The sequence below is a fragment of the Pan troglodytes genome, chromosome 5 (assembly GCF_028858775.2).
Source record: "Pan troglodytes isolate AG18354 chromosome 5, NHGRI_mPanTro3-v2.0_pri, whole genome shotgun sequence".
NCBI lineage: Eukaryota > Metazoa > Chordata > Mammalia > Primates > Hominidae > Pan > Pan troglodytes.
The window spans coordinates 120777960-120802303 of record NC_072403.2 but is presented as its reverse complement, the minus strand read 5'-3'; the positions used below and the strand labels follow the sequence as shown (position 1 = coordinate 120802303).

Here is a 24344-nt window from a genome sequence, read left to right as displayed (position 1 = left end):
GAAAGAAGGAGGGTCTCTACAAAATCAGGCCAATGTCTTTGTCTTTTCCAAATAGAAAGTTTCTCAGCCACATCGCTCTTAAAATCTTAAAAGAATAATGACTTCATTGTTTTTGAAAAAATGATATATTTATTATTTTTTAAAAGCCAGGCAATATAATAAAGTACAAAGAAGATTTTTTAAAAAGTATCCAGGACCCCACCACCCAGAAATAAACATCATAATATGTGGTCAACATCATTCCAGACATATTTCTGCATATGTTCAGAGGAAAAGATAGAAGAATGAAAGAACAGAAGGGCAGGAGGGAGGACAGCTAAATGGATACACATAAATGGAATCATACCATACATGTTATTGTAGTGAAAAAGCATTAAGTATAAACTTTGCTTGAACTTAACAAAGAACAGAAATTGAGGTGAAACTGAAGGAATTGTAGAACTTCAGATGAATGGGTCTTCACAAAGAGAGAATAGTTTCTAAAAGATCTCTCTAAAGTTAAGAAAAAAGTAATGAAAAACATTAGGATGCTGAAATCATTATTTTTCCAACTATATATTTCAATTTCAGACTTTAGCTAATGACAAATCTATTCGCCATTATGAAAGTAAAGAAATCAGTACTCACACTTCCTCCCAAGTACTGGTTTTGGTTATTTATATTACTACCACATTGTCAAGGTTTCTGTTCCATAAGCAGAGTTGTTTAGTTTTAATCCAATACGAAAACAAAATCATTACTGTACTCACCATGAATGCTTTTACCATAGCTTCTTCATTTCTAGGTTTTGAATTTTGACTCATCATTTTGTTGTCTACAGGTTTTCTGGAAAGTGCATGAGTAGTATATTCCCTCAGTTCATTCATATTGAAAGTGTCTATCTGTTGCTTCTGTACAACTGGACTGGCAATACAATTCTTCAGTTACCCCTTATTACACTTAGGACTTCATAGACATTACTGCCTTCTGGCACTGAGTGATTCTTTAAGAAAACCAGAAGCCAGCCTGTCTTATTCTCCTTTTATGTGACTTGTTCGTTCAGCCGGGATAGCCATATGAAACTTTCTTCCATTTGCCCGCCCAATCAACAATTATTCACTGAGTGCGTACTATGTACTGGGTAGTGTTCTAGTGCTGAGCACTGGTGGAAATGTCTTAGTATGGACTATTCCATATCAAATTTTTCTTGGAATACCATGTGTCCATTTGAGCTTCAGATTTAAGTATTTGTTTCAGAAAGTTTTCTTCTGTTATGTCTTAGTATTTTTCTTCTTCTTTCTGCTCTGATCTCTTCCATTCTTCATGAGTTGTTGTGAATATTAAATGACTTAATATACGTAAAGGACTTAGAAAAGTGTCTGACAATTCACAGTAAGACAGCGTTAGCAGAGGAAGTGAAGGAAGATAATTACCTTCTTCAGGAAAACAAGTTTCATTCTTCCATATCTATCTCAATAATCATTTTCATAGCTTTATTATTCATTTCTTTTTGTAAGATTTCTTCTAGCCTGTCCACCATGTCCTATTGTATTTTCACCTGTTTTATTCTAATTTTTTATTCCTAATGTGGCTTTCCTCTTGATACATTTTTCTTTCATTTCTTTTTTGTGTACTGTAAGCTTATTTTTCATCTCCTTATATGGGCTTAGAATCTCTAATTTAAATTCTTATAACCCAAAGAACAGTGCTTTTTTCCTTTTTTTTTTTTTTTTTGAGAGGGAGTCTCACTCCGTCGCCTAGGCTGGAGTGCAGTGGCATGATCTCGGCTCACTGAAAGCTCTGCCTCCCGGGTTCACGCCATTCTCCTGCCTCAACCTCCCGAGTAGCTGGGACTACAGGTGCCTATCACTATGCCCAGCTAATTTTTTTTGTATTTTTAGTAGAGACAGGGTTTCACCATGTTAGCCAGGATGGTCTTGATCTCCTGACCTCATGATCTGCCCGCCTCGGCCTCCCAAAGTGTTGGGATTACAGGCGTGAGCCACCATGCCTGAACCCTCTCTTTTTTTTTTTTTAAGAGAATGATCACATTATCTATAATTTCTCTGAGACTATGGAAAATTGTTTGAACTCTTTCCATGTTTTTGGAGGGTAATACCTTCTGTGATCCACTTCCTTCATCTTTTTTTTGCTATGTTCCTTATATATCTAAGCTCAAGTCCCACGTTGGTTCCTATCTTAATAGTATTTATCTTTAAACAGAGCCATTTATTTATTAACGCTGAATAAGGATCCATAGAGAGAGCGAACGGAGGTATTCTGTAGCTTAAACTTTAGTCTGTTTTCTTAAACTTGCAATCACCAAATCCATTACCTTTGCTGACCTGGGAGTATATGTTCCCTTGGTTTGTGTGGAGCAGGTTGCTGTGATGCACAGAAAAGCCCTTTCACATGCTGGGTTCCTTAAATTCTAATGTATCAAGCCCCTCCCCCAAAACACACACACACACAAACTAGCTGGCTCACATGTAACCAGGAGTGTGTGTCATCCTCAGCTCCATCTTCCCCCTCACTTCTTGATCTGGATCTTGAATGGAGTCCTTACACAGGGCATACTCCCTGCTCCCGCAGCCTGCCTACATCGTTAGATCTCATATCTTTAATTAAATATTGAGTACATCTTTCTGAATTAAGAGACTCACTTTTAGTGAAATCTGTTTCTTGCTCAAGGTCTGAGAAGGTATGTGTCCACTTTCAAATTACCCCTTGTTATCATCTAGATTTCTTAGGGCCTGGAAGGTTAACTAGATTCTTATGAATGCAATGTTCCAAGTAACAAAACCTAATCTAAAGTACCATAAACTGTCCCTGTCAGAAGGAAGGAAGGAAGGAAGGAGTGAAGGAAGGAAGGAAGGAAGGAAGGAAGGGGAGGGGAGGGGAGAGAAGAAAAGAAAGAAGAAAGAAAAGAAAAAGATAGAGAAAGAAAGAAAGAAAAGAAAGGAAAGAAAGAAAGAAAAGAGAAAGAAAGAAAAAAAAAAAGAAAAAGAAAAGAAAGCAAGCCAGCCACGGTGGCTCACGCCTGTAATCTCAGTACTTTGGGAGGCTGAGGTGGGCAGATCACAAGGTCAGGAGATCAAGACCATCCTGGCCAACATGGTGAAACCCCATCTCTACTAAAAATACAAAAATTAGCTTGGCGTGGTGGCACATGCCTGTAATCCCAGCTACAGGGGGCAGGCTGAGGCAGGAGAATCGCTTGAACCAGGGAGGCAGAGGTTGCAGTGAGCCAAGATTGTGCCACTGCACTCCATCCTGACAATAGAGCTAGACTCTGTCAAAAAAAGAAAAAAAAGAAAAGAAAAGGAAGGAGGGAGAAAAGAGAAAAGGGAACACAGGAAGAAAGAAAGAGAGAGGAAGGAAGGAAGGAAGGAAGGAAGGGAAGGAAGGAGAGGGAAGGGAACGGAAAGGGGGAAGGAAGGAAGGAGAAGAGGGGGAGGGAAGGGGTAAGGAAGGAAGGAAGGAAGGAGAGAAGAAAAGAAAAAGAAAGGAAGGAAGGAGAAAGAAAAAGGAACACATTGGTTCACAAAACAGTATTCTACAATGTTGATGTGGTGGCTTCAGGCACAGCTGGATCTAGAGGTTTATATGTCATCCTCGAACTTGATCATTATCTTCGTTCCTTGCTCTTTTTGTTTATGTACCACTTCCCTCTCAGCATCTCTCTCCATAAGGCTGTGAAAAGGCCACTGTCAGCTCCAAGACCACATCATCTTTATAGTTTGTGAACCTGGAGAAAGAGCACTTTCCCCAAAGGCCTTGGTGAAAGTCCCATGGAGGAATGCAACTGGCCTGGCTTGGATCATGTGCCCATCTCTGAATCAACTGCTGTAGCTGGGGTTGGCAAACTCTGATTAGCCAGCCTTGGGCCACATAACCACCCCTGGGAGGGACACAGGGAAGACAGGGCTAACCCTTCTCCAAATATGGACTGAGCAGCATTTATTACACAATGTGAGAAGGCCTGTTTGCTAGACAGACCAACAAAAATCAAGCCTATACTGCAGTGTAAAGTTTGCTTCATGTTGTGTAGTTCAGGGTCGTAGCCATTTTTTTTGTTGTTGTTTCATTGATGAAATTTACTTCTCTGTTTTTCATTCTTTGCTGCTTTCATTGGATTACTGGAGAATGCCTTTGTGCCTTTAACCAGAAGCCCTCTTTTCTTATTTTTGATTCCAACAATACTAAGAGCACTCAATAGTTTATTAGTAAGGCTTTCAAGCCTTAGTCATCATTCCACAATCTACAGTGAGGGCTAGAAGGAGATGGGAGTAAAAGAGCAGAGTTATTTCCATTTTATACATTAGAAAACTGAGCCCCTGAAAGTGTTAAGATACTTGCCAAATACAGCTAAATCAAGTGGCTGAGAGAGAACCAAACCTAAATCCAGAGATTCTGGCTCCTCAGGAAGAGTCCCTGACTCTCCATAACAACTGGCTGTTCTTGGGCTTTCCTCCTAAAGATCACATTTCCAAACCATGATAGTTTGAACATTTACACGGAAAGCCTTAACAGATTTTTAAAGCAGGTAAAGAGATTCATCTGCTTTGAAAGAGATTCCATGGATGGATGGATGGATGGATGGGTGGACGAACAGGTGGGTGAATAGACAGATGGATGACTGCGTGGGTGGGTGGGTGGGTGGATGGATGGATAGATGGGTAGATGGGTGGGTGGATAGGTTAATGAATAGATGGATGAATAGATAAATGGGTGGATGGATGGGGGATGGGTGAATGGGTGCATGGATAGGTGGATGGGTAGACGAATGGGTAGATGGGTATATGGATGGATGAATGGATGGGTGGATAGGTGGATGGGTAGGTGCTAGCTGCATGGGTAGACGGATGGGTAGATATATGGATGGGTGGATGGGTAGATGGATGGATAGATGGATGGATGAATGGATGGGTGGATAGGTGGATGGATGGGTGAATGGGTGGATGGATGGGGAGATATATGGATGGGTGGATGGGCAGATAGATGGATGGGTGGATAGGTGGGTGGATGGGTGAATGGGTGGATAGATGGGTAGATATATAGATGAGCGGATGGATGGATGGATGGATGAATGGATGGGTGGATGACAGATGGGTGGGTAGGTAGACGGATGGGTGGATGGATGGGCAGATGAGTGGATGAGTAGATGGGTGAATGGGTAGATGGATAGGTGGATGTGTATGAGGATGGATGGATGGATGGGCAGATGAGTGGATGAGTAGATGGGTGAATGGGTAGATGGATAGGTGGATGGGTATGTGGATGGATGGATGAATGGACAGTTGGATGGGTGGATGAATGGGTGTGTGGGTGGATGTATGGGTAGATATGTCGATGGGTGGATAGGTAGATGGGTGAATGGGTGGATGGATGGATGGAGCATACACACATTTTGTTAATGGCAGCTGCATTACTTTCAATCCATATAGTAATACAAAGCAAGTGATGGTGAAGTATTCCTGAGGAGCAAGTCTGCCGGACCTTAAATGAATCCCTAAATGGGCATATGGAGACTATCATAACTGACACAAGGTTTGAGGATGACAGTTCCGTAAGTGCTTGAGAGTGTGTTCTCTTTTGTAAAGTTAAATAGTCCTCTAAAACATTGTTTACAATGATACTTTGTCTAGCAAATCCTTTTTCCACCATAACCAGCATAAAGTTGAACTCCATTCCATCCATATTCAGATATTCCATCAATATCTGAATTATCCATATTATAAATGAGGGTATACAATTATTGCAGTTTCATGCAAACAAAATGCTCCTTCCTCTCCCAGCCAGATAAACACACACCACACAGGTGACCGCTGTCACACTGGACAGGCCTGCAAGGCCCCCACACTGGGAGTGTGTCCTCACCCACTCTCTCCCCTTTCCACGGTCTACTTACACACTCCTTCTCAACCCTCCCTGCTCCTGCCAGCCCAGCTCACTGACAATTTCCACTTTATGGTCTAAAGATGAAAAAATGTTAATTGAGGGAAGGGCTCTACCATCAAAACTGGGAATACTCCACTGCATAGCAAAGATCATTTCTTGGAATTAGTCACTTAAATGTTTACAAGAAACAATTATCAAGTGTCCCAGACTGATTCATTAACATCATTAATGAAAGAATTGCTAAGAGTTTCTGTTTTTTGGTTTATTTTAATCCTACTACGTAAACTTTTTTTTTGGCACCACTCCAACAAAATTCCACCCAACGATTAAAGGAGGTAAAGATTCATAAAGCAAAACTGTTACTGAAAGTTAACCTTGCCAGGGTACATTGCAAACCCAACTTAGACACAATCCTTATATGATGCAAAAGCCGTCCTAACAAAACACAAAGAAAACAATTAGTGCTATTGCCAATGCCTCATAATTTTGGACAGTGAGGAAGAAGTGCTAACTGATTTGTCTTTTGCTGTTTGTGGGATAAAATATATAAATGAAAATGCCCCTGCTGTCCCAGAATGAGGAAGACATAATGAACTCTGGCTTTCCAGATTATTCTGCCACATCTGAAGGTTTGCAAATAAACAAATTAAATAGCTCTTGTCTGGTTTTTCTAGTCAACTTTCATTACTGTAAGGATGGATGCAGCAAGATAAATGTTTCCTTTTTACTTCAGTACTGAAAGAAACACAAGTTTTCCTGCTGCCTTTTATGTTTAAGCTCTGAGGTCCACAGCCTATTCTTATTCACCAACTGGAAACGATTTGTCTGCAATGGCCAGTTTGATGTTTTCTACTCAACTCCCAAAGTCCCAATTTGAAGTCGTTCTCTTCCACTTAAGGAGACATTTCATTTTTCCTTTAATTTAAAAAAATGTTCTGAATGTGAAATGACATTACAAGGACTACTAGGTTGCTTAATATAAATTCCGTGTGTGTGACACTCTTCAGGCTGTGTCAGCAGACAAGGTCGGTTCAGCTAAACAAGCTGGCAAGCAGCCACTTGGGGGAAAAGTTTTAAGCATGCTACATGTGTCCAAGCCAAAGTCAGACCCGAAATCTAACGTGAGTGTAAGAAATACTTGATCTTAAAATGGCCCATGGAATTTAATCTTGTTAAGCAAATCTGAACCGGGCAGTTATCCATGATGACCCAATGGAAAGTCCTAGAAAAAAATATCTTAAACTGAGTGACCTTGTCCAGTTCAAGACATTCTGCCTCTCTTAGCATCATTACTGGCTGGGACTGGAAAACAGAGCCTGTTCTCTCCACTGTTTCCCCCATTCCAGCCACCAAATACTCAAGGTTTCTTCAGTAAAATACCAGGGTAAGAATTCACAGTCCAAACAGCAAGCATTTCTCCACAGATCCTTAATATGGTAGGAAGATTGATTCTCAAGGAAACCCTATCTAGGAACATGGTATGAAATAAAGCAATTCCCAATCATTCATTTATGAGGGGCCAATGGAGGGATCTCACAGATAACTGAAATCTACAGGACTCTTCTGTTTTAGCCATTAGTTTGCAAAATAAATATTTAATCCAAGATCTACTGAAGAATAAAATAAGTGTCCACTCTTGTGGAGTTAAGGACTGTGAACTAACCCAAAGGGAGATAATAGGAGATTCCAGGCCATGCAAGAATCCCAAATAACATACAAACGGAATGATCAGTCATCACTCAAGGGATGGCTGGAATAGTCCAACTAAATCTTATTCTGATAGTCCTACAGAAGCAGCACTTTGACAGTCATGAATAAAAGTGTTCTTGAGTATTATATAAGGAATGATACAAAAATCAACTCCATTTGGCCATGAGAAGTAGTCTCTCCTATTCATGTACCCTTAACATAAAATTTGCTTACATAAAAGAGAAAAAGCAAACCAATCATCTATATAAAATAGAGAAGAAACTGGTAAATGATATCGTTATCCTGACCAGAAAATTAAATAAAAAGAATACTGACCCTCCACTCTTGAGATGAGATGGTAAAGATGTTGTTCCTTTGAACATTTCTTGCTCCTTTATTTCACTGAAGCCTCCATCATCAGTTAGCTGAAGTGGGTGACTCTTTAAGTGGCAAATAGCATTTGATTTTGTTAAATAAATCCCATTTATCTTCACCATAGAGTCCCCCATCATAACTGTTTCTTTGGATTCCACTGTCTTCTTTGCTGCAATATAACCAAGAAAATATTTTGTTGAAGTATTCTTATTTTAGGAATCACTACCTTTCAATGTTATTTTTCAATCTAAGGATTTATATGATTTAAAAGTTATACATTGCTTATAATTAAGTCTGGAATTTTATGGCCAAAGCCTTTCTGAGCATACACAAGACCAGTATCTTAAGTCTGGCACCATCAATTCTGTAGGTAAAAATGTATAGAATCTTATCTCTACCAGCTTAGAGTCTACTTGAAGGCAAACACTCAACTTCAGGCTCATAAACTACCTAGTCCACGTAAGTACTTGCGTGTCCCATAACAGCAGCTCTTCCTCCTGAATTTGATCACATAATTTTTCATTCAAAAAATATTTACTGAGTGGCTCCCCCATGTCAAACACTGTCCTAGGTACTTGGTGTGCATCAAAATAGATCTCTGATCTCACAGGGCTTACATCCTAATCAACAGAAAATAAGCAATAACCATAATAAATAAGGTATACGACATGTTATAAGATAATAAGTGCTATGGAAAAAAAGCAAAGTATAAAAGTAGGGAAGGCTCAAGGGGATTGGGAATAGGGTGGGTACAGCAGGGTAGGGAGGACAAACCCTTTATGGGGTGAGGCATCCAGCCACCAGGGCCAGTATTTTCAGCACAGAGACCAGCTGGTATGGAGGCTCTAAGGTAGGCTGAAGTGGGGGACTCTTCAGCACCCACTGTGCCTGGGGTGCTCAAGGAATAGCAGGAATGCAGTGTGCAAGAAGGCGAAGAGGAGGAGAGGTGATTAGAGGGGTGAGGGGTGGATTGTGGAGGCCTAGCCTAGTAGACCACACTACTCTGCAATGGAAAGGAGAGGGCATTGAAACATACCTCTAAAGAGGTATAAGACAGAGTTGCAAGAAGATATCCTTTTTGCTCATGACTGCAGATTCTTAGACATATAATAATATAACATTTCCCTTATCAGCAAATTGGTATTAGGAATAGCTTATTGTCCATGCTGCTACAAGGCTGTAGTCTGTGAGAAAACATTTTGTTAAAGGGGAAGAGAGTAAATCTCCCATAATACAGTGTGCGGGGGTGGGGATGAGCTTCATGTAGAAAAATACTTACTGTTTTGCAAGATTTTTCAAAATGACTCAAGGTTTCCTTTCCTTTTCTGTACTTACTAAGAAACCAACAAACCAATAAAAACTAATAATAACAAAACCACCTATTCTACCCCTCTGACCAAACTCCCTGCTTTCAAAACGCTAAATTCTAAAACTGAAAGGAACCTTAGAGAGTCTAGGCTTCTTTTTTTTTTTTTTAAGATGAGAAAATTGAGAACCCAAAGATTAAATGTCCTGTCTAAGGTCACAGGGAGAGCCAGGACCACAGGGTGGGAAGAACACAGGCTTTGGCTCAGACTTGGGTTCGAGTGCAGGCCCCCCGGGGCACCCACTCTGTGATGTGGATGCTCAATTCACACCACCTTCCATGGTCCCCACCTCTTGGGGATGTGGTGAGATTTTAAATGATGTGGCCTAGTAAAGTGACTTACATGGTGCTAGCACGCTCAAAACCTAGAAGTTATTGTCATGATTATTGGAACCCAAGAATCCTGACTTCTGGGCTAGGGCTCTCTCCATATCACCACACCACCTTAAATGACTTTACTACTGAATTATGAAGCACACATTCTGTTTCCGATTACAAAGTATTTTTAGCCTACCGTTATCTTTTAGCATTCGTTTCTCTCATTCATTCACTCCCTGAATATTTATTAAGCACCCACGACTATGTGCCAGGTGCTGTTTACTGCACGGGTGAAGCCATGGTGAACAAGTCCCAGCCATCATGGAGCTTCTAGAAGGGAAACCCAACCATACCTATAGGTCAAGGAGCTATACCTGTCTATCTTCAAATCTACTGGAGTAAGCTTGTCAGTTATTACTACAACGAAGAGCTGCCCTGGGGGGCTCACTCTCATTCCTGATGAATGTCCTCGATGAAACTGAGCATGTGTAACTATGGTCTGTATCTTCTCGGTAGACAGTTGCAGCACATTATATGAATTTTGTAATGGATCGTGGGTAAACTTCAGAAGGAGACAGCTCCCAGCAGCCTTACCACACAGGACCAGTTCAGGTTCACAAATATTTATTTGATACCTGTTATATACCACACCCTGTAATAGGCTCTTGGGCAACAAACAGAGAAAAACACTTTTCTTAATGACGTTGCTCTATCTAGCAGGGGAGACAAAGGGGGCAGATGTGTAAAGAGATAAATGAAGCCCAGTGTGACCCCAGCCAGGTAAGGAGGGGGCAGAGAGAGTGGAGAAAGCTTGAGGGGTTGGGAGTTGGTCAGAGAAAGCTTCACAGAGGAGGTGGGGGCTGAGAAGCATTTTGAATGGTTAATAAGACGTAAACAGCTTGAAGAAAAGAGAACAAAAGTCTGGAGTGAAAGCCAGCTTCAAGTGTGTATTGCCAGTACAGTCAGGCAGGGCCCCAGTTTTAGAAGGGCCTATACTTGTTTTAAGGCTCTGCTGTGGCTATCTTGAAACTCTTAATAATTTTTGAACAAAGGGCCCCACATTTCCATTCAGCATTGGGCCCAGCAAATTACATAGGTTCTCCCTGAGGCTTCAAACAGCAGGGTGGGTGTGGTGAACAACAAGGGGTTCCACCCTGCCGGTGCACCCACCGTGAGGGGGCAGGCCCAGGACAGGCGTGAGCAGGGCCTGGAATGTTACGCTGGGGCTGGATCACAACACAGCTGTGCACTTGGAGGTGCTGGGACGTCATCCCCCGCCACCCCCACCAGAGCTCAGCAAACTACAAACCCCACCAAATCTGCCCTATCTCATTTTCGTATAGCCTGCAAACTAAGAACAGTTTTTGTATTTTTAAATGGTTAGAAAAAAAATCAAAGAAAGAACAATATTTTGTGACAAGTGAAAATTACATGAAATTCAAGTTTCAGTGGCCATAAATTGGTGGATGGCTGCTTCCATGCTACAATACAAAACGGAGGAGGCTGAGCAGAGACCATAAGGACCAGGTCTAAAATATTCACTATCTGGCCCTTTACAGAAAAAGTTTGCCAACTTCTACAGTAGGCTAGTGTTTCCCAAATTGTGTTCCCAAAAGACAGATCCCACAGTCCAGCAGGTTTGTGAAATGCTGTGTTGAATTAAAATTAAACAGATTTCTCCACCAACACTTTAATACACTCATGTGCAGAGACTCTCCAAGAAGATGAGGGGTAGGCAGTGTTTCCCTGACCTATTTGAGCACTGAACCCTTTTTCCAAAGAGAAGCTATTAACATTTTGCCAAAAGTGTTCCCTGGAGTTCCCTGGAACTCAGTTTGGCAAACACTTCTGTAAGCACAACGGGGCCTCTGAAGGGTTTTCAGCAAGAGGGTGGTGCAATCTGATCTTTATTTGCTTCCCGACCTCTTGTGCTTTATGGAACACACAGAAAATCATCATTTTTCATGGTCCCCTGGGATAAAGGGATAAGGCTGCTGCTCACAGCCATGTCGTGTTGGGAGCTCAGCATCCTCAGGCTCCACTGGCTGTTCCTCTGGCTGAGGGCCTCGCATCCACCCACCTGCAGACCATCACAGCACCCCAGTGAGCAGACGGTGGTTTAAGAGCAGCAAAACAGGATGAGGCAAGAGGGATGGAGGCAGCATGGCAGTGGTGAGGGAGAATGCAGACTCAAGAGCTAGTCAGGAAGCACGTGTAGGGCTTGGTGACGGAGAGTGTGACAGGGATGGCTGAGGAGGTGGTACTGCTCTCAGGCCTCTTGTCTGGCTTGAATAACTGGGGAAGCATTCACAGCAGTGCCACCTCCAGCCAAAAACCCTGTGTGAACGCAAAGCAGTTATACTGCTGGCCTTTTGGAGATGACTACACAAATCTCTTCCTCTTTCACTGTCTTAAAGCAGGAATTCCAAACCTGCCACCACACCCTGGCCCTGCCTGTGGGGTAGCATCAGCCACAAATGACTTCACAGCAAACAAAGGGATGCCCTCCATTTCTACAGCCTCAGTTACTCCACAAAGCCTACCTCTTCTAAACAATAGAGAAGATCTGAAATGAAACCCAGGGAGCTCTTATACAAATGACAATGATTCCAAGGCTGGAGAGCTCAAATATTTTTTATAACTTTATAATTGGATGACATGTGCTTTTAAAATAACAATGACTTTTTGCTGCCAGTATTTCCTGAATGCTGGCCCAGACCTCAGGGATGACCTGAATGGTGAAGAGGGGTGACTGCAAACAGGGTGGATAAAAGAACCATGATGAAAACATGCTTCAGTGCACCTTGGAGGTGTGAAGCTGGCCTCAGTGCTGGGAAATCACAGCTGCAGAGGGCACCTCCCAGAGCATGCAGACAACAGTCAGGTACCCCAGCGGGGAAGGAGCTAAGCCACTGGGGAAGCACTGAGGAGGGGGATGGTGGGCAAAGCATTCATCTCTGTGGTCACTTTCACATCAGTGTGTACCTCAGCAAGCAGCAGGGTTTTCTAGCGTGCACTCCCAAAAGTTAAAAATACATGAAACACACACACAGTATTCAACCTCACAAGCAAGAACACAGAATAAAAAACAAGGTATGAGTCCTTGCACCAATCCTGCCATCCTGTTCATAAGAAGTGCCCTTCACCTCCAGGTCCCAGCCCCTCTCATCTTGGCAAGCCCTTTGTTCCTGCAATTACCAACCCTTTCTGATTTACCTGAGCTGACACGGGACTCGGGTTGCGGGGGGAGCGTTTGAAAAGCTCCTCAGGTGATTCTCAGGGGCAGCTACAGTTGAGAACTGCTGTTGGTGAAAAAACCTACATCACATTGTCTCTCCCCTTGGTAAACCCTATCTTTTCACTACAAGTAAAACACAGCTGGGTGTGTTTTCCATATTCTGAGGCCCTGGGCAGTTCTGTGGCCTCAGCTCTCTCCAACTTCCCTTGATCAGCCACTTTCCAGCCACTGGACCTCCAGGTCCTCCACCACCAGCACTTGCTCTCGTGCCCGGTCATTGCATTCGCTTTTCCTTCCATGTGGACACTTGGTCCATGGATTTTTACATGGCTGCCTCCTTCTCATGAGGCACCTTCCTATTCGGCTGCCAGCTCCTCAAAGATACCTTTCAGAGCCACCTGAGCTAAAGCAAATTACCCCACCACAGTCACTCTCGAGTCCATTATCTTGTTTATCTTCTTCAGAGCATTCATCAGCACTCAAATTCTCTTACTTATTTGTTCTCCTGTCATTGTCTATCTCCTCTCACTAGATTGTAAGTTCTCTGAGGACAGAACTTCGTTGGCCTAGAATGGTGCCTGGCACTTAGTAGGAGTTTGATAAATATCAGACCGACTGGCAGTGTAAGAAAGGAAACAAATCGGGACATCAAGGTAAAGCAAGTTGCCTGATGATCTACTTGGTCACGGCATCACAGCATGAGGTACACACCCTGCACATCCTCATTGTCTTGTCTTTTCTCTTCTCTTTTCTTCCTTCCTTCCTCCCTCCCTCTTCTTTTTCTTTCCTTCTTTCCTTTTTTCTTTCCTTTCCTCCTTCCCTCTCTCCTTCCCTCCCTTCCTTCCTACCTTCCTTCCTTTCTCTTTCTCTCTCTTTCTCTCTCTTTCTTTCTCTCTCTCTTTCTTTCTTTTACTCCTTTATTCTAACTCTTCAGCCACATCAGGGACCACATAGGCAAGTGAATGGCACAGGCTGGGGACATGGTGACTGCAGATCATATCCTGGCCACAGAATGGAGGTACCACTCAGCTCCAATCATGCCCCATTGTGGCCGCATGGAATGGGGACCCAGTGTTGCCAGATTTTCTGATTTTTCACAAGAAGTCATAAATCTGGATTCTTCCATGAGATTCTTCTACCTTTTAAATGTTGGAAATGAATTAAAAAAAAAATACTTGTCCATCAAGTATGATGCTCAGGTGGGGGCTGTGATATTTGGTATGTATCTTCCAGGCTCTCCCCAATTCTCTGTGACTGTAAGCCTATCTCTCTTCATCAAATCTTGTTGATGGAGGGAGAACCAGTTCTGTCAGCTCCTGGTAAAGTGGTTTCCCAACTTTTTTTGACCACACACAGTCAGAAATCAGTTTGTAATATGACCCTGAACACACACTGAAGACCGAAGTAAAGTCTCTTGAAGCAAAACTTCCCCCTATCGTGTGTCATGTATTCTGACATTTTCTATTATATTCTATTCTACTTCATTTTTTAAAAATGCTGGTGTGATCCACTAAATTGATTGTCATCCCACTTCTGGGTCCTTTTCCACAGTTTGAGAAACCCTTAGTATGCCCTGGATGGGGAGTGATTCCAATTGTTGGTGGGACTCCTCAGGCTGTGATCTTTAGCCTCTCTGTTCCCAGGTTTAGGTGCCTGGCAGCAATTCTCAGGCAGTAGGAGAAGTCCCATTCAAATTTTGCTTACATGCTCACATGGGATCAGAAGGGCATTCTCAAGGAAATAAGCTTAATGTGCATTATAAGAATCTTATCATTTTCATTAATTTCTAATAAAATTAACAACTTTTTGAACTCTAATTTAAAAATCATTTATTTCTGATATACATGAACCATCCGCTAGGGAATACTTATCCTAATATTCTTTTTTTTCTTTTTTGTTGAGACACTCTTGCTCATCACCCAGGCTGGGGTGCAGTGGCACGATCTCAGCTCACTGCAACCTCCACCTCCTGGTTTCAAGCACTTCTCCTGCCTCAGCCTCCCGAGTAGCTGTGATTACAGGCACATGCCACCACACCCAGCTAAGTTTTGTATTTTTAGTAGAGACAGGGTTTTACCATGTTGGCCAGGCTGGTCTCGAACTCCTCATCTCAGGTGATCTGGCCGCTTTGGCCTCCCAAAGTGCTGGGATTACAGGCATGAGCCACTGCGCCCAGTCACTTATCCTAATTTTCTTTTCCTACCAACTGTAATATTTAGGTATTCCTTATAAGCACCCAGAAAAATATATGAACAATGTTTCTTAGCCAGCTTTTGCCCAATATTAACTAACTCTTAGTTAATATAAAAATCATTCAGGGTTAGGAAAAATCATATAAAAATAGCTTTTGTGTGCAAATTCAAGAAGCACGCCTGTCCCCAGAGATTACAGGATGTTACATGGCCTTACAGTTGGAGGGAAGAAGGGATCTGTCCGGCAGAAGGGCCCGCTGGGAGGCAGCCCTGAATAAGCGAGCCCTGGCGTTGCTTACTCTTCTAATCTTCACAGGGTCCACTGGGGGCTTAGGAAAGGAAAAGCAGGAATCCTCCTCTCTGGTGGGAGATGCTGGAACTTTCGGTTTCTGGAAAGAGATTTTTTTAAATAACTGGAATGACTTTCTGCATGTCAAATAACACTTACCTCAGAGCTGGCCACAACCCTTCCAGAAGAGCACAAGGCCTATCTGCCTGCCTTCATCTTGGCTTCCTGATTCTACCAGCTCACTGGCCCATCTTACATAATGTGATATATGTATACATAAAGCACTTTTTAATTGTTTTTCTTAATCATATTGTATTAACTACTCTGCTGTGCTATTACCATACTTGAGTAAAACAGTTTACCCATGCTAGCAAACAGATATTATCTGTATAAAAGACTACAAAATTGGCCAGGCGCAGTGGCTCATGCCTGCAATCCCAGCACTTTGGGAGGCCGAGGCAGGTGGATCACTTGAGGTCAGGAGTTCAAGACCAGCCTGACCAATATGGTGAAACCCCATCTCCACTAAAAATACAAAAATTGGCTGGGCATGGTGGCGCATGCTTGTAGTCCCAGCTACTCAGTAGGCTGAGGCAGGAGAATTGCTTGAACCCAGGAGTTGGAGATTGCAGTGAGCCAAGACTGCACCACTGCACTCCAGCCTGGGTGACAGAGCAAGACTCCATCCCGCCCACCCCCCCGGGGAAAAAAAGACTACAAAATTACATATAGCATATTCAACATGGTTTAAAAATTTCTGAGTTCAATTCAGTTCAGAAAACATTTATTGAGCACCTACATGTACCAAGAATTATGTGGAATGTAAGTGGTACATTTACATATTTTGGATGCCACAAATGTATTTTTTTAATGATATCAAAATTTTTAAATAAGTTAGGTGAAAAAGTCATAAAACATAAAAGCAAAAAGTTGTCTTGGACTTATGAAAGTGTTTTGTTTCTATTTATTGATTTATTTATTTATTTTGAGATGGAGTTTCACTCTTGTCACCCAGGCTGGAGTGCAATGGCACGATCTTGGCTCACCGCAACCTCCGACTCCCAGGTTCAAGCGATTCTCCGGTCTCAGCCTCCCAAGTAGTTCGGATTACAGGCATGCACCAGCACACTTGGCTAATTTTTTTTTTTTTTTTGTATTTAGTAGAGACAGGGTTTCACCCTGTTAGTCAGACTGGTCGCGAACTCCTGACCTCAGGTGAGCCACCTGCCTTGGCCTCCCAAAGTGCTGGGATTACAGCCGTGAGCCACTGTGCCCAGCTGAAAATGTTTTATTTTTTACATCTCAGAAATTCTATGCTGATACTCCCTATTTTTTCCCCCATCTTTTCTTGAGAGCTTGTTTGGAGGTTCTAGCAGGGGAGCGCAGCTACTCGTATACCCTTGACCGAAGACCGGTCCTCCTCTATCGGGGATGGTCGTCCTCTTCGACCGAGCGCGCAGCTTCGGGAGGGACGCACATGGAGCGGTGAGGGAGGAAGGGGACACCCGCCTAGCCAGCCAGATCAGCCGAATCAACCCTGGCGATCAATGGGGTGACAGATGTCGCAGCCAGATCGCCCTCACATCCTCCCCCATCTTTTCTTAAGTGTCGATGCTGATACTCTTAGTAGAGGAACATTACTAACAAAATTCTAATTCCTTAAAAACTTTTAAAAAAACACCTGCACCAAGTTCTGTGCCACCCAGAACTCCCTCTAATCTGAGTGGCCTCTGACCTGGTGCCAGACCCTCATAGGGTGACTAAGCTCCTAGTTTTACAGTTGCCTGGTGGTCTTATCCTTCCTGCCTCCAATGTCAGCACAGTTATTTGCCTATGAAAGAACAACCTTATGGCAGCAAGTGCTTTTAGCTCTAACCAAAAATAATCAAGTTAACATTCCTAAAGTCACTTCTATAACATGTGAATGAGTGAGTCACTATCCAATAAGTTAATCAACAAATTTTTGAAACATCCAGTGTGAAATTCAAGTCATATAATTTGGAAAATTGGGTGATGTCATTTATCACGTATGACGCATAATCCCAAACACTTGTTTTCTCACATACATGAATAGAACATAGACATCTATATTAGGGTGTTCCTTCCAAGAAGTTGTTCATTTCAATAATGATGACATTCTTCAAAATGTTTATTTCCTCTTGTTCATTTGTACTTAGGATCGATTTATAAACCAGACCAAAAAAATTGTTCTGTGATAAAGACACATTTTTCTAACACAGTTAGAAAAAAACAGTAAATAAAATAATCATCATAATATGGAAGAAAGCATAAATCACTTTTGGAGACCTGGAGAAGGACCCACTCACTAGTTATGTGAACTTGTGCAGGCCATTTACTTCTCTGAAACTGCCCAGCTATAACACAGAGACAGTAGTCCCCTTCTTACAGGGCCATTCCCATAAACACAATTCCTATTATGGAAGCTCAAGAAATGCCAGTTCCCTTGCCCATGTAAGTTGCTCGCCCCTTATTTATCAGGTTTGGTTCCAAGTTACTTTTAACTCCTCTCATAGTCAAGGCCCTAGCCTCTGACGCAGGCTTGTTAGAATTAAGATATTGGATTCTGAGGGGTCTGTTCTGAAGGAGGTAACACTTGTTTGTCTGCATAAGTTGCACTATATTTGTTTAACAAGTAATCACTTTACTTTTTAGCCTCCCCACTTTGTTGCAAAATAATCATAGGAATGTTACTTAGGCCATGAAGCTAACAGGAACAGAAAAGCTAAGACTGTAATACAGGAAAATAGGTGTTTTCTGTGCAATTATGAAAAATGAAATATAGAGGGTAATCTCAATTTTGAAGATAGACGTGTGGTTTTCTTAACTCAAAATGTCTGTATTCTGCAGGTACCCTGAAACTGAAACAAAGATCAAGAAATCTGTCAACTAACAATCATGCAGACAAAGTAAACAGCTCCTTCTACAGACACCCAAACTGTACTAAATGAGAGATCTTTTTTTTTTTTTTTTTTTTTTAAGACAGGGTCTCATTCTGTCACCCAGGCTGGAGTGCAGTGGTACGATCATGGCTCACCACAGCCTTGACTTCCTGGTCTCATGCAATTCTCCAGCCTCAGCCTCCTGAGTAGCTGGGACTACAAGCATGCACCACCACACCCAGCTAATTTTTTATTTTTTGTAGAGACAGGGTCTCCCTATGTGGCCCAGGCTGGTCTCAAACTCCTGAGCTCAAAAGCTCTCCTGCCTTGGCCTCCCAAAGTGCTGGAATTACAGGCATGAGCTACCACACTCAGCCAAAAGATTTTATAAAGAGTGAAAATATGGTTTGGAAAGCAAATTTCCCCAAAAGAGAGTCACCGAATTTTCTCTGCAGGGCAAGATAAAAGTCCCACAAATGCTCCTCAATAAAAGGCATTATTTTCTTAGTGCAAAATTAGTAACTGTATATAATAAAAATTCGGTTCCATTTTACTACTGACATTTAATAAATTATGTGTCCCATTTAAACACGCATCTCATGGGACTACTTAGAATATAAAGTGACATATGTAAAGCATTTTTAATTCTTTAAGAGAAAACAACTAAATGACTCAGCAATTTCTTTTATGCCAAGTTCTACAAAATGTTCTTTCACGCTGTGGAGTAAAATGACTTTTATAAAGAAAAACAGCAAACATGTTTCTCTTATAAAATTTGAATAATTTTAGAAATCAGAGAATGTTGCAAGTAAGTTTAAATTTTCACCTGAGGGCTAGGTGCGGTGGCTCATGCCTGTAATCCCAGCACTTTGGGAGGCTGAGGAGGGTGGATCACCTGAGGTCAGGAGTTCAAGACCAGCCTAGCCAACATGATGAAACCCCATCTCTACTAAAAATACAAAAATTACCCAGGCATGGTTGTGCATGCCTGTAGTCCCAACTACTCAAGAGGCTGAGGCAGGAGAATTGCTTGAACCTGGGAGGTGGAGGTTGCACCACTGCACTCCAGCCCAGGTGACAGAGGGAGACTCTGTCTCAAAAAAAAAAAAAAAAAAAAAATTCACTTGAGAATATTAACTACCTCACATTTTGTTTCCTGACACTAACCCATGACTTGAGTATAATCAAGGACACAGACACAGTCATATTTTAAGGTCTGTTCTGGCTGGTGGACCTGTTAGAGTCCATTGAGGACACACAGTGTATTTCCATAGGACAACCCCATCAAAGAAGACACAATACATAGAACGTTTAAGGTATCCATCAGGTTGACCACGATTCTTCCAAGCACCGTCACCTTGGCCAATTTCTGCCCTGGCTCTTCCAGATCACCCAACAGGGTCTCCCCCGATCCTATGTGACAACTGGAAAAGGGAGTTCAGGACATCTCACCCCAGAAAGGTGCTCACAATTTAATCTGTAAAGCAGCAGAACACACACACACAAACACACACACGCAACAAAAGACACCTTGAAAGTCAGAAAGCAAATATTAAACATTCTCGCAAGCCGCCAGGCGTGGTGGCTCATGCCTGTAATCCCAGCACTTTGGGAGGCCAAGGCGGGTGGATCACAAGGTCAAGAGATCGAGACCATTCTGGCCAACATGGTGAAACTCCGTCTCTACTAAAAATACAAAAATTAGCTGGGCATGGTGGTGGGCGCCTGTAGTCCCAGCTACTCGGGAGGCTGAGGCAGGAGAATCACTTGAACCCGGGAGGCAATGGTTGCAGTGAGCTGAGATCATGCCACTGCACTCCAGCCTGGTGACAGAGCAAGACTCCATCTCAAAAAAAAAAAAAAGAAAAAAAAAATCACACAAGCACAGAACCTTTGTGACGCGGCAGTTCTGTGTGCATTTCTATTACTATGATTTTCTCCACAGGTACACTGGGGTCCTCTGTCACTCTTGGCATGTGACTCACTGTTGTAATGTCACTGTTTGCTTCAGCAATTGTGAAAGAAAAAACACTGCTTTGGCTCTACTCTACTTGTCTTACCCTGGATCGCCCATCCCCAAGGTTTATATGAGTTCCTAGGTCCCTTTCTTTTAAAAATATTAAATTTTGTTTCACTTATCAATTACCTGGAGCTTGGTTATGTGGCTCAAACTAATCCACGCTGTTAGAAGCGGGGCTGGTAGTTGCCCAGAGGAGGCAGTGGCTGAGAGGGGCCATGGTGGCGGATTCTGAGCCCAGAAATGATCAATTTGACGATGTTGGCAGCGATCTATTTTTTCCTTTTGAATGCTGGTTACTGAGTGTGTTTAGTTTGTGTAAATGTATCAAGCTGAATTCTTCTGTGTCAATAAAAAGTTGAACAAAAACATTTGGGGTTTACATCACTGGACTCGGTAAGTTTAGGAAACCAAGAAAATTCTATTTTGTTGACTAAAATAATGATGAAAGACAACACTTCCTGTGTATTCACATGGTCACATCTCTTTTCTGACTTTATACAATTCAAAGCAAGAGAGCAGTTATCTCTGTGTGAACGAAATTTGAACACCATCTAACTAGAGTAGAAGAAAAATGGAGTAACTATCACCCAACTGCCCCAGGTCTCAGTGCTCTTGTGGAGCAGCTGGGAGCTGCTAAGAAGGAAAAAAGATGTAAACCGGCACACCTATATAGCAGGTAGATATAAACGTTAATGAAAGACAACAAATCAGGCGGACATGGTGGTTCATGCCTGTAGTCCCAGCACTCTAGGAGGCCAAGGTGGGGGGATCACTTGAGGCCAGGGGTTTGAGACCAGACTGGCCAACATGATGAAACCCAATCTCTACTAAAATTACAAAAATTAGCCAGGTGTGGTGGTGCACACCTGTACTGAGCCAAGATCATGTCATTGAACTCCAGCCTGGGTGACAGAGCAAGACTCTGTCTCAGAAAAAACAAAACAAACAAACAAAAAAACCCCTACAAATCAGAGTGTTTCTGCTAACAGGAACCCCCTGGGCAAGCCGGGCTGGAGGGCAGGGCCTGAGCAATCAGGAACCACAAGCGTCAGCTCTTCCTCTTCTCAGAAGCACTGGGCAGTTCTGAGTGTGGGCAGCCCATTGCCCACTGGAGGGTGAGTGGGGAGCACATCCCAGATAGGATGGGGAGAAAGAGAGAGGGCAGCTGTACAAAAGCAGCGTTGAGCTAATCTGCTCAATGTAGGAGCTGAAAGGCTGCTGTCTGAGTCCCTGTTCCCTGACTGACTGCTGGTGGAGGAATTGTTAAAAGGCAAACTGGTCTGAAAAGTGTCCTAGATTCAAAATGCACTGAGATTCAACTGGTTAGGTCCTCACAAACTCTTTCAGCAAATGTGTCCCTTAACTGTGAGACACTCCTCCGCCACTCCCTCTCCAGTTATCTCCTTCTCTCCACTCCCTCTCCCTTCCCCTATCTCTGCCCTTTGCCAATTTAGTGGTTATCAGAGGCAAAGAGTCGTTTAAAAAAATGAAGTGATAAAGAAGAAAAAAGGTGGAAGGTCAGGTAGCATGGGGCCATTTTCAGAATTTTTTGACTGGGGGCCCCAAATTTTAATTACTATTTAAAATGAAATGTACTTAAGACCCTCACATAATCCACAATAACAACAACAACTACAATCTCAAATTAAGCAGTCACTTTCCTTAAAATGGGAACTTCTTAGACTACTTTTACTTTGCTTTTTGGTTTTGTTTGTTTTTTTTTTTTTTTTTGAGATGAGTCTCACTCTATTACCCAGGTTGGAGTGCAGTGGCACAATCTTGGCTCACTGCAACCTCTGCCTGCTGGGTTAAAGTGATTCTCCTGCCTCAGCCTCCAGAGTAGCTGGGGTTACAGGCATGTGCCACCACACCTGGCTAATTTTTATATTTTTAGTAGAGACGGGGTTTCACCATGTTGGCCAGGCTGGTCTCAAACTCATGATCTCAGGTGATCTGCCCACTTCAGCCTCCCATAGTGCTGGGATCACATGCATGAGCCACTGAGCCTAGCCGTCTACTTTTACTGTGAACATAGCACCCAACCATTCAGAGGTATGGAAATTTAAGTTCAATGACCCTAAACAGATAAATGCCTATCTTGTCTTAGCCCAATAGCTAATCCTGCAGTCCAAGAACTGTACCAGTTTGACAAGGACCAGGTTATCTCTAGAAAATGAGATTCTTTTTAAGGGAAGGGTAAACCCAAACTGAGTCCCAAACTGAGTGAGTCCCCAAAAAACTACAGTAATATTAAAAGCAATTTACAGGAGTCAAACAACAGAATCATAGAATAAAGAGCCACTCTACAATAAGGTAGAGCCACCGAGCTGCCGAACTGGGTCCTCAGGCTGTAGCTGGCTCAAAACCCAAGTGGTTCCCAAGGTTGTAGACGTTAACAAGCCATGTGTCAACAATAGCTGGCAAATTATTTCTTGCAATATTGGTTCGTGCTTGCTATCTTGGGATCTTATTTTTGTCATCTGCAATACATGAACAAGTATAATCTTCCTCACAGAGGCATTCTGATAAATACTTTAAAAATATAAGATACATTTTGAGGCAATTGGGGTCATTTGGACATGGACTATACATTAAATGATATTACTGAGTAATGTTAATTTTCTGAGCTATGATGATGGTATCGTGGTTATGTAGGAGACTGTCCTTGTTCATATGAGATGCACACTTAAATTTTTGTGGATGAAGTATCACAATGTCTGCAACTTACTTTCAAATGGTTCATCCAAAACAAACAAACATACAAGCACATGCGTGTGCGTGCACACACACACACAAACACACATACACACATACACAGAGTAACAGAAATTGAGAAGCGCTTGACTAACATACCAATCTCATAAAGCCTAGGGAACTGGTATCACCAAGTACTTCTGGTAGCAGAGGTAGAAGGGAAGGAGTGGCTAAAGTAAGGAGGATTAGCTGAAATTCTGTGTAATTCCATCCTTCCCAGCTCCATGCAGTCAGGCTACCAAAGCCAGAAGAAGATGGGTTTATTCTCTAAAGAAGGTAAAACAGAGGGTCTTCTTTAATTGAGGTCAATAAGTAAGGGTACTATTACTGTAAGTACCCTTATTGTTGAGGTCAGAGTACTTATTATAAACATGGATGTTAACTGAATATATCCTAAATGCTGGGCATTCTCACCTTCTTCCTGCACCTGGAAGCTAGCAACCAGACTTTAACATCCAGGAAACAGCGTGGAAGATAATTCTTTACAGAGAATATGACTAGCCCATAAGAAAAGTCCTAAAGATACTGCCACTGGGGTGTCATCAACAACACAGCCCAGTCAGATCCCCCTAACTACAGGTGTGGGTAGATACCACCTATAGGTTGACCAACCTCAATCCACATGCCACTACTCTTTTTTTTTTTTTTTTTTGAGATGGAGTCTTGCTCTGTCGCCCAGGCTGGAGTGCAGTGGCACGAACTCGGCTCACTGCAAGCTCCACCTCCCCAGTTCAAGCCATTCTCCTGCCTCAGTCTCCTGAGTAGCTGGGACTACAGGCACCCGCCACCACGCCCGGCTAATTTTTTGTATTTTTAGTAGAGACTGGGTTTCACCGTGTTAGGCAGGATGGTCTCAGTCTCCTGACCTTGTGACCCGCCCGCCTCAACCTCCCAAAGTGCTGGGATTACAGGCATGAGCCACCGCGCCTGGCTGCCACTACTCTTAAGAACAGCCAAACAAACAGCATGAGGCATCAGAGGAAGCCTCTAGTGTAAAAAGCAGAGACAAAAATGCAACAGAATATCCAGAATCTACAATGAACTCAAACAAATTTACAAGAAAAAAACAAACAACCCCATCAAAAAGTGGGCGAAGGATATGAACAGACACTTCTCAAAAGAAAACATTTATGCAGCCAAAAGACACATGAAAAAATGCTCATCATCACTGGCCATCAGAGAAATGCAAATCAAAACCACTATGAGATATCATCTCACACCAGTTAGAATGGCAATCATTAAAAAGTCAGGAAACAACAGGTGCTGGAGAGGATGTGGAGAAATAGGAACACTTTTACACTGTTGGTGGGACTGTAAACTAGT

General features: G+C 42.5%; 2 protein-coding genes across 25 annotated transcripts in view; both read right to left on the bottom strand.

Annotated features, from left to right (window-relative positions):
- The window catches only part of ARMC2 (armadillo repeat containing 2), a 202404-nt gene that overhangs the window by 165008 nt on the left and 13052 nt on the right, over window positions 1-24344 (bottom strand). For 15 of the 24 annotated variants that reach the window (XR_010157759.1, XM_054686854.2, XM_001149668.8 and 12 more), the window contains 2 exons: window positions 15276-15447; window positions 7906-8113 (listed from right to left, as the gene is read on the bottom strand). Coding sequence is in view for 23 of the 24 variants with exons in the window: in XM_054686854.2 (XP_054542829.1) it covers window positions 7906-8113; window positions 15276-15447 (380 nt within the window). In the remaining variant the exon portion in view is untranslated. Of the gene's footprint in view, window positions 1-7905; window positions 8114-15275; window positions 15448-23120; window positions 23289-24344 lie in introns of all 24 variants that reach the window. The other 9 variants (XM_016956085.3, XM_063812571.1, XM_016956086.4 and 6 more) reach the window with 3 other exon arrangements.
- On the bottom strand, window positions 4619-5511 carry LOC107975239 (guanine nucleotide exchange factor subunit RIC1). Its single transcript, XM_054686877.1, has one exon. It carries the CDS (start codon window positions 5406-5408, stop codon window positions 4680-4682), a length of 729 nt encoding a protein of 242 aa, XP_054542852.1. The 5' UTR covers window positions 5409-5511; the 3' UTR covers window positions 4619-4679.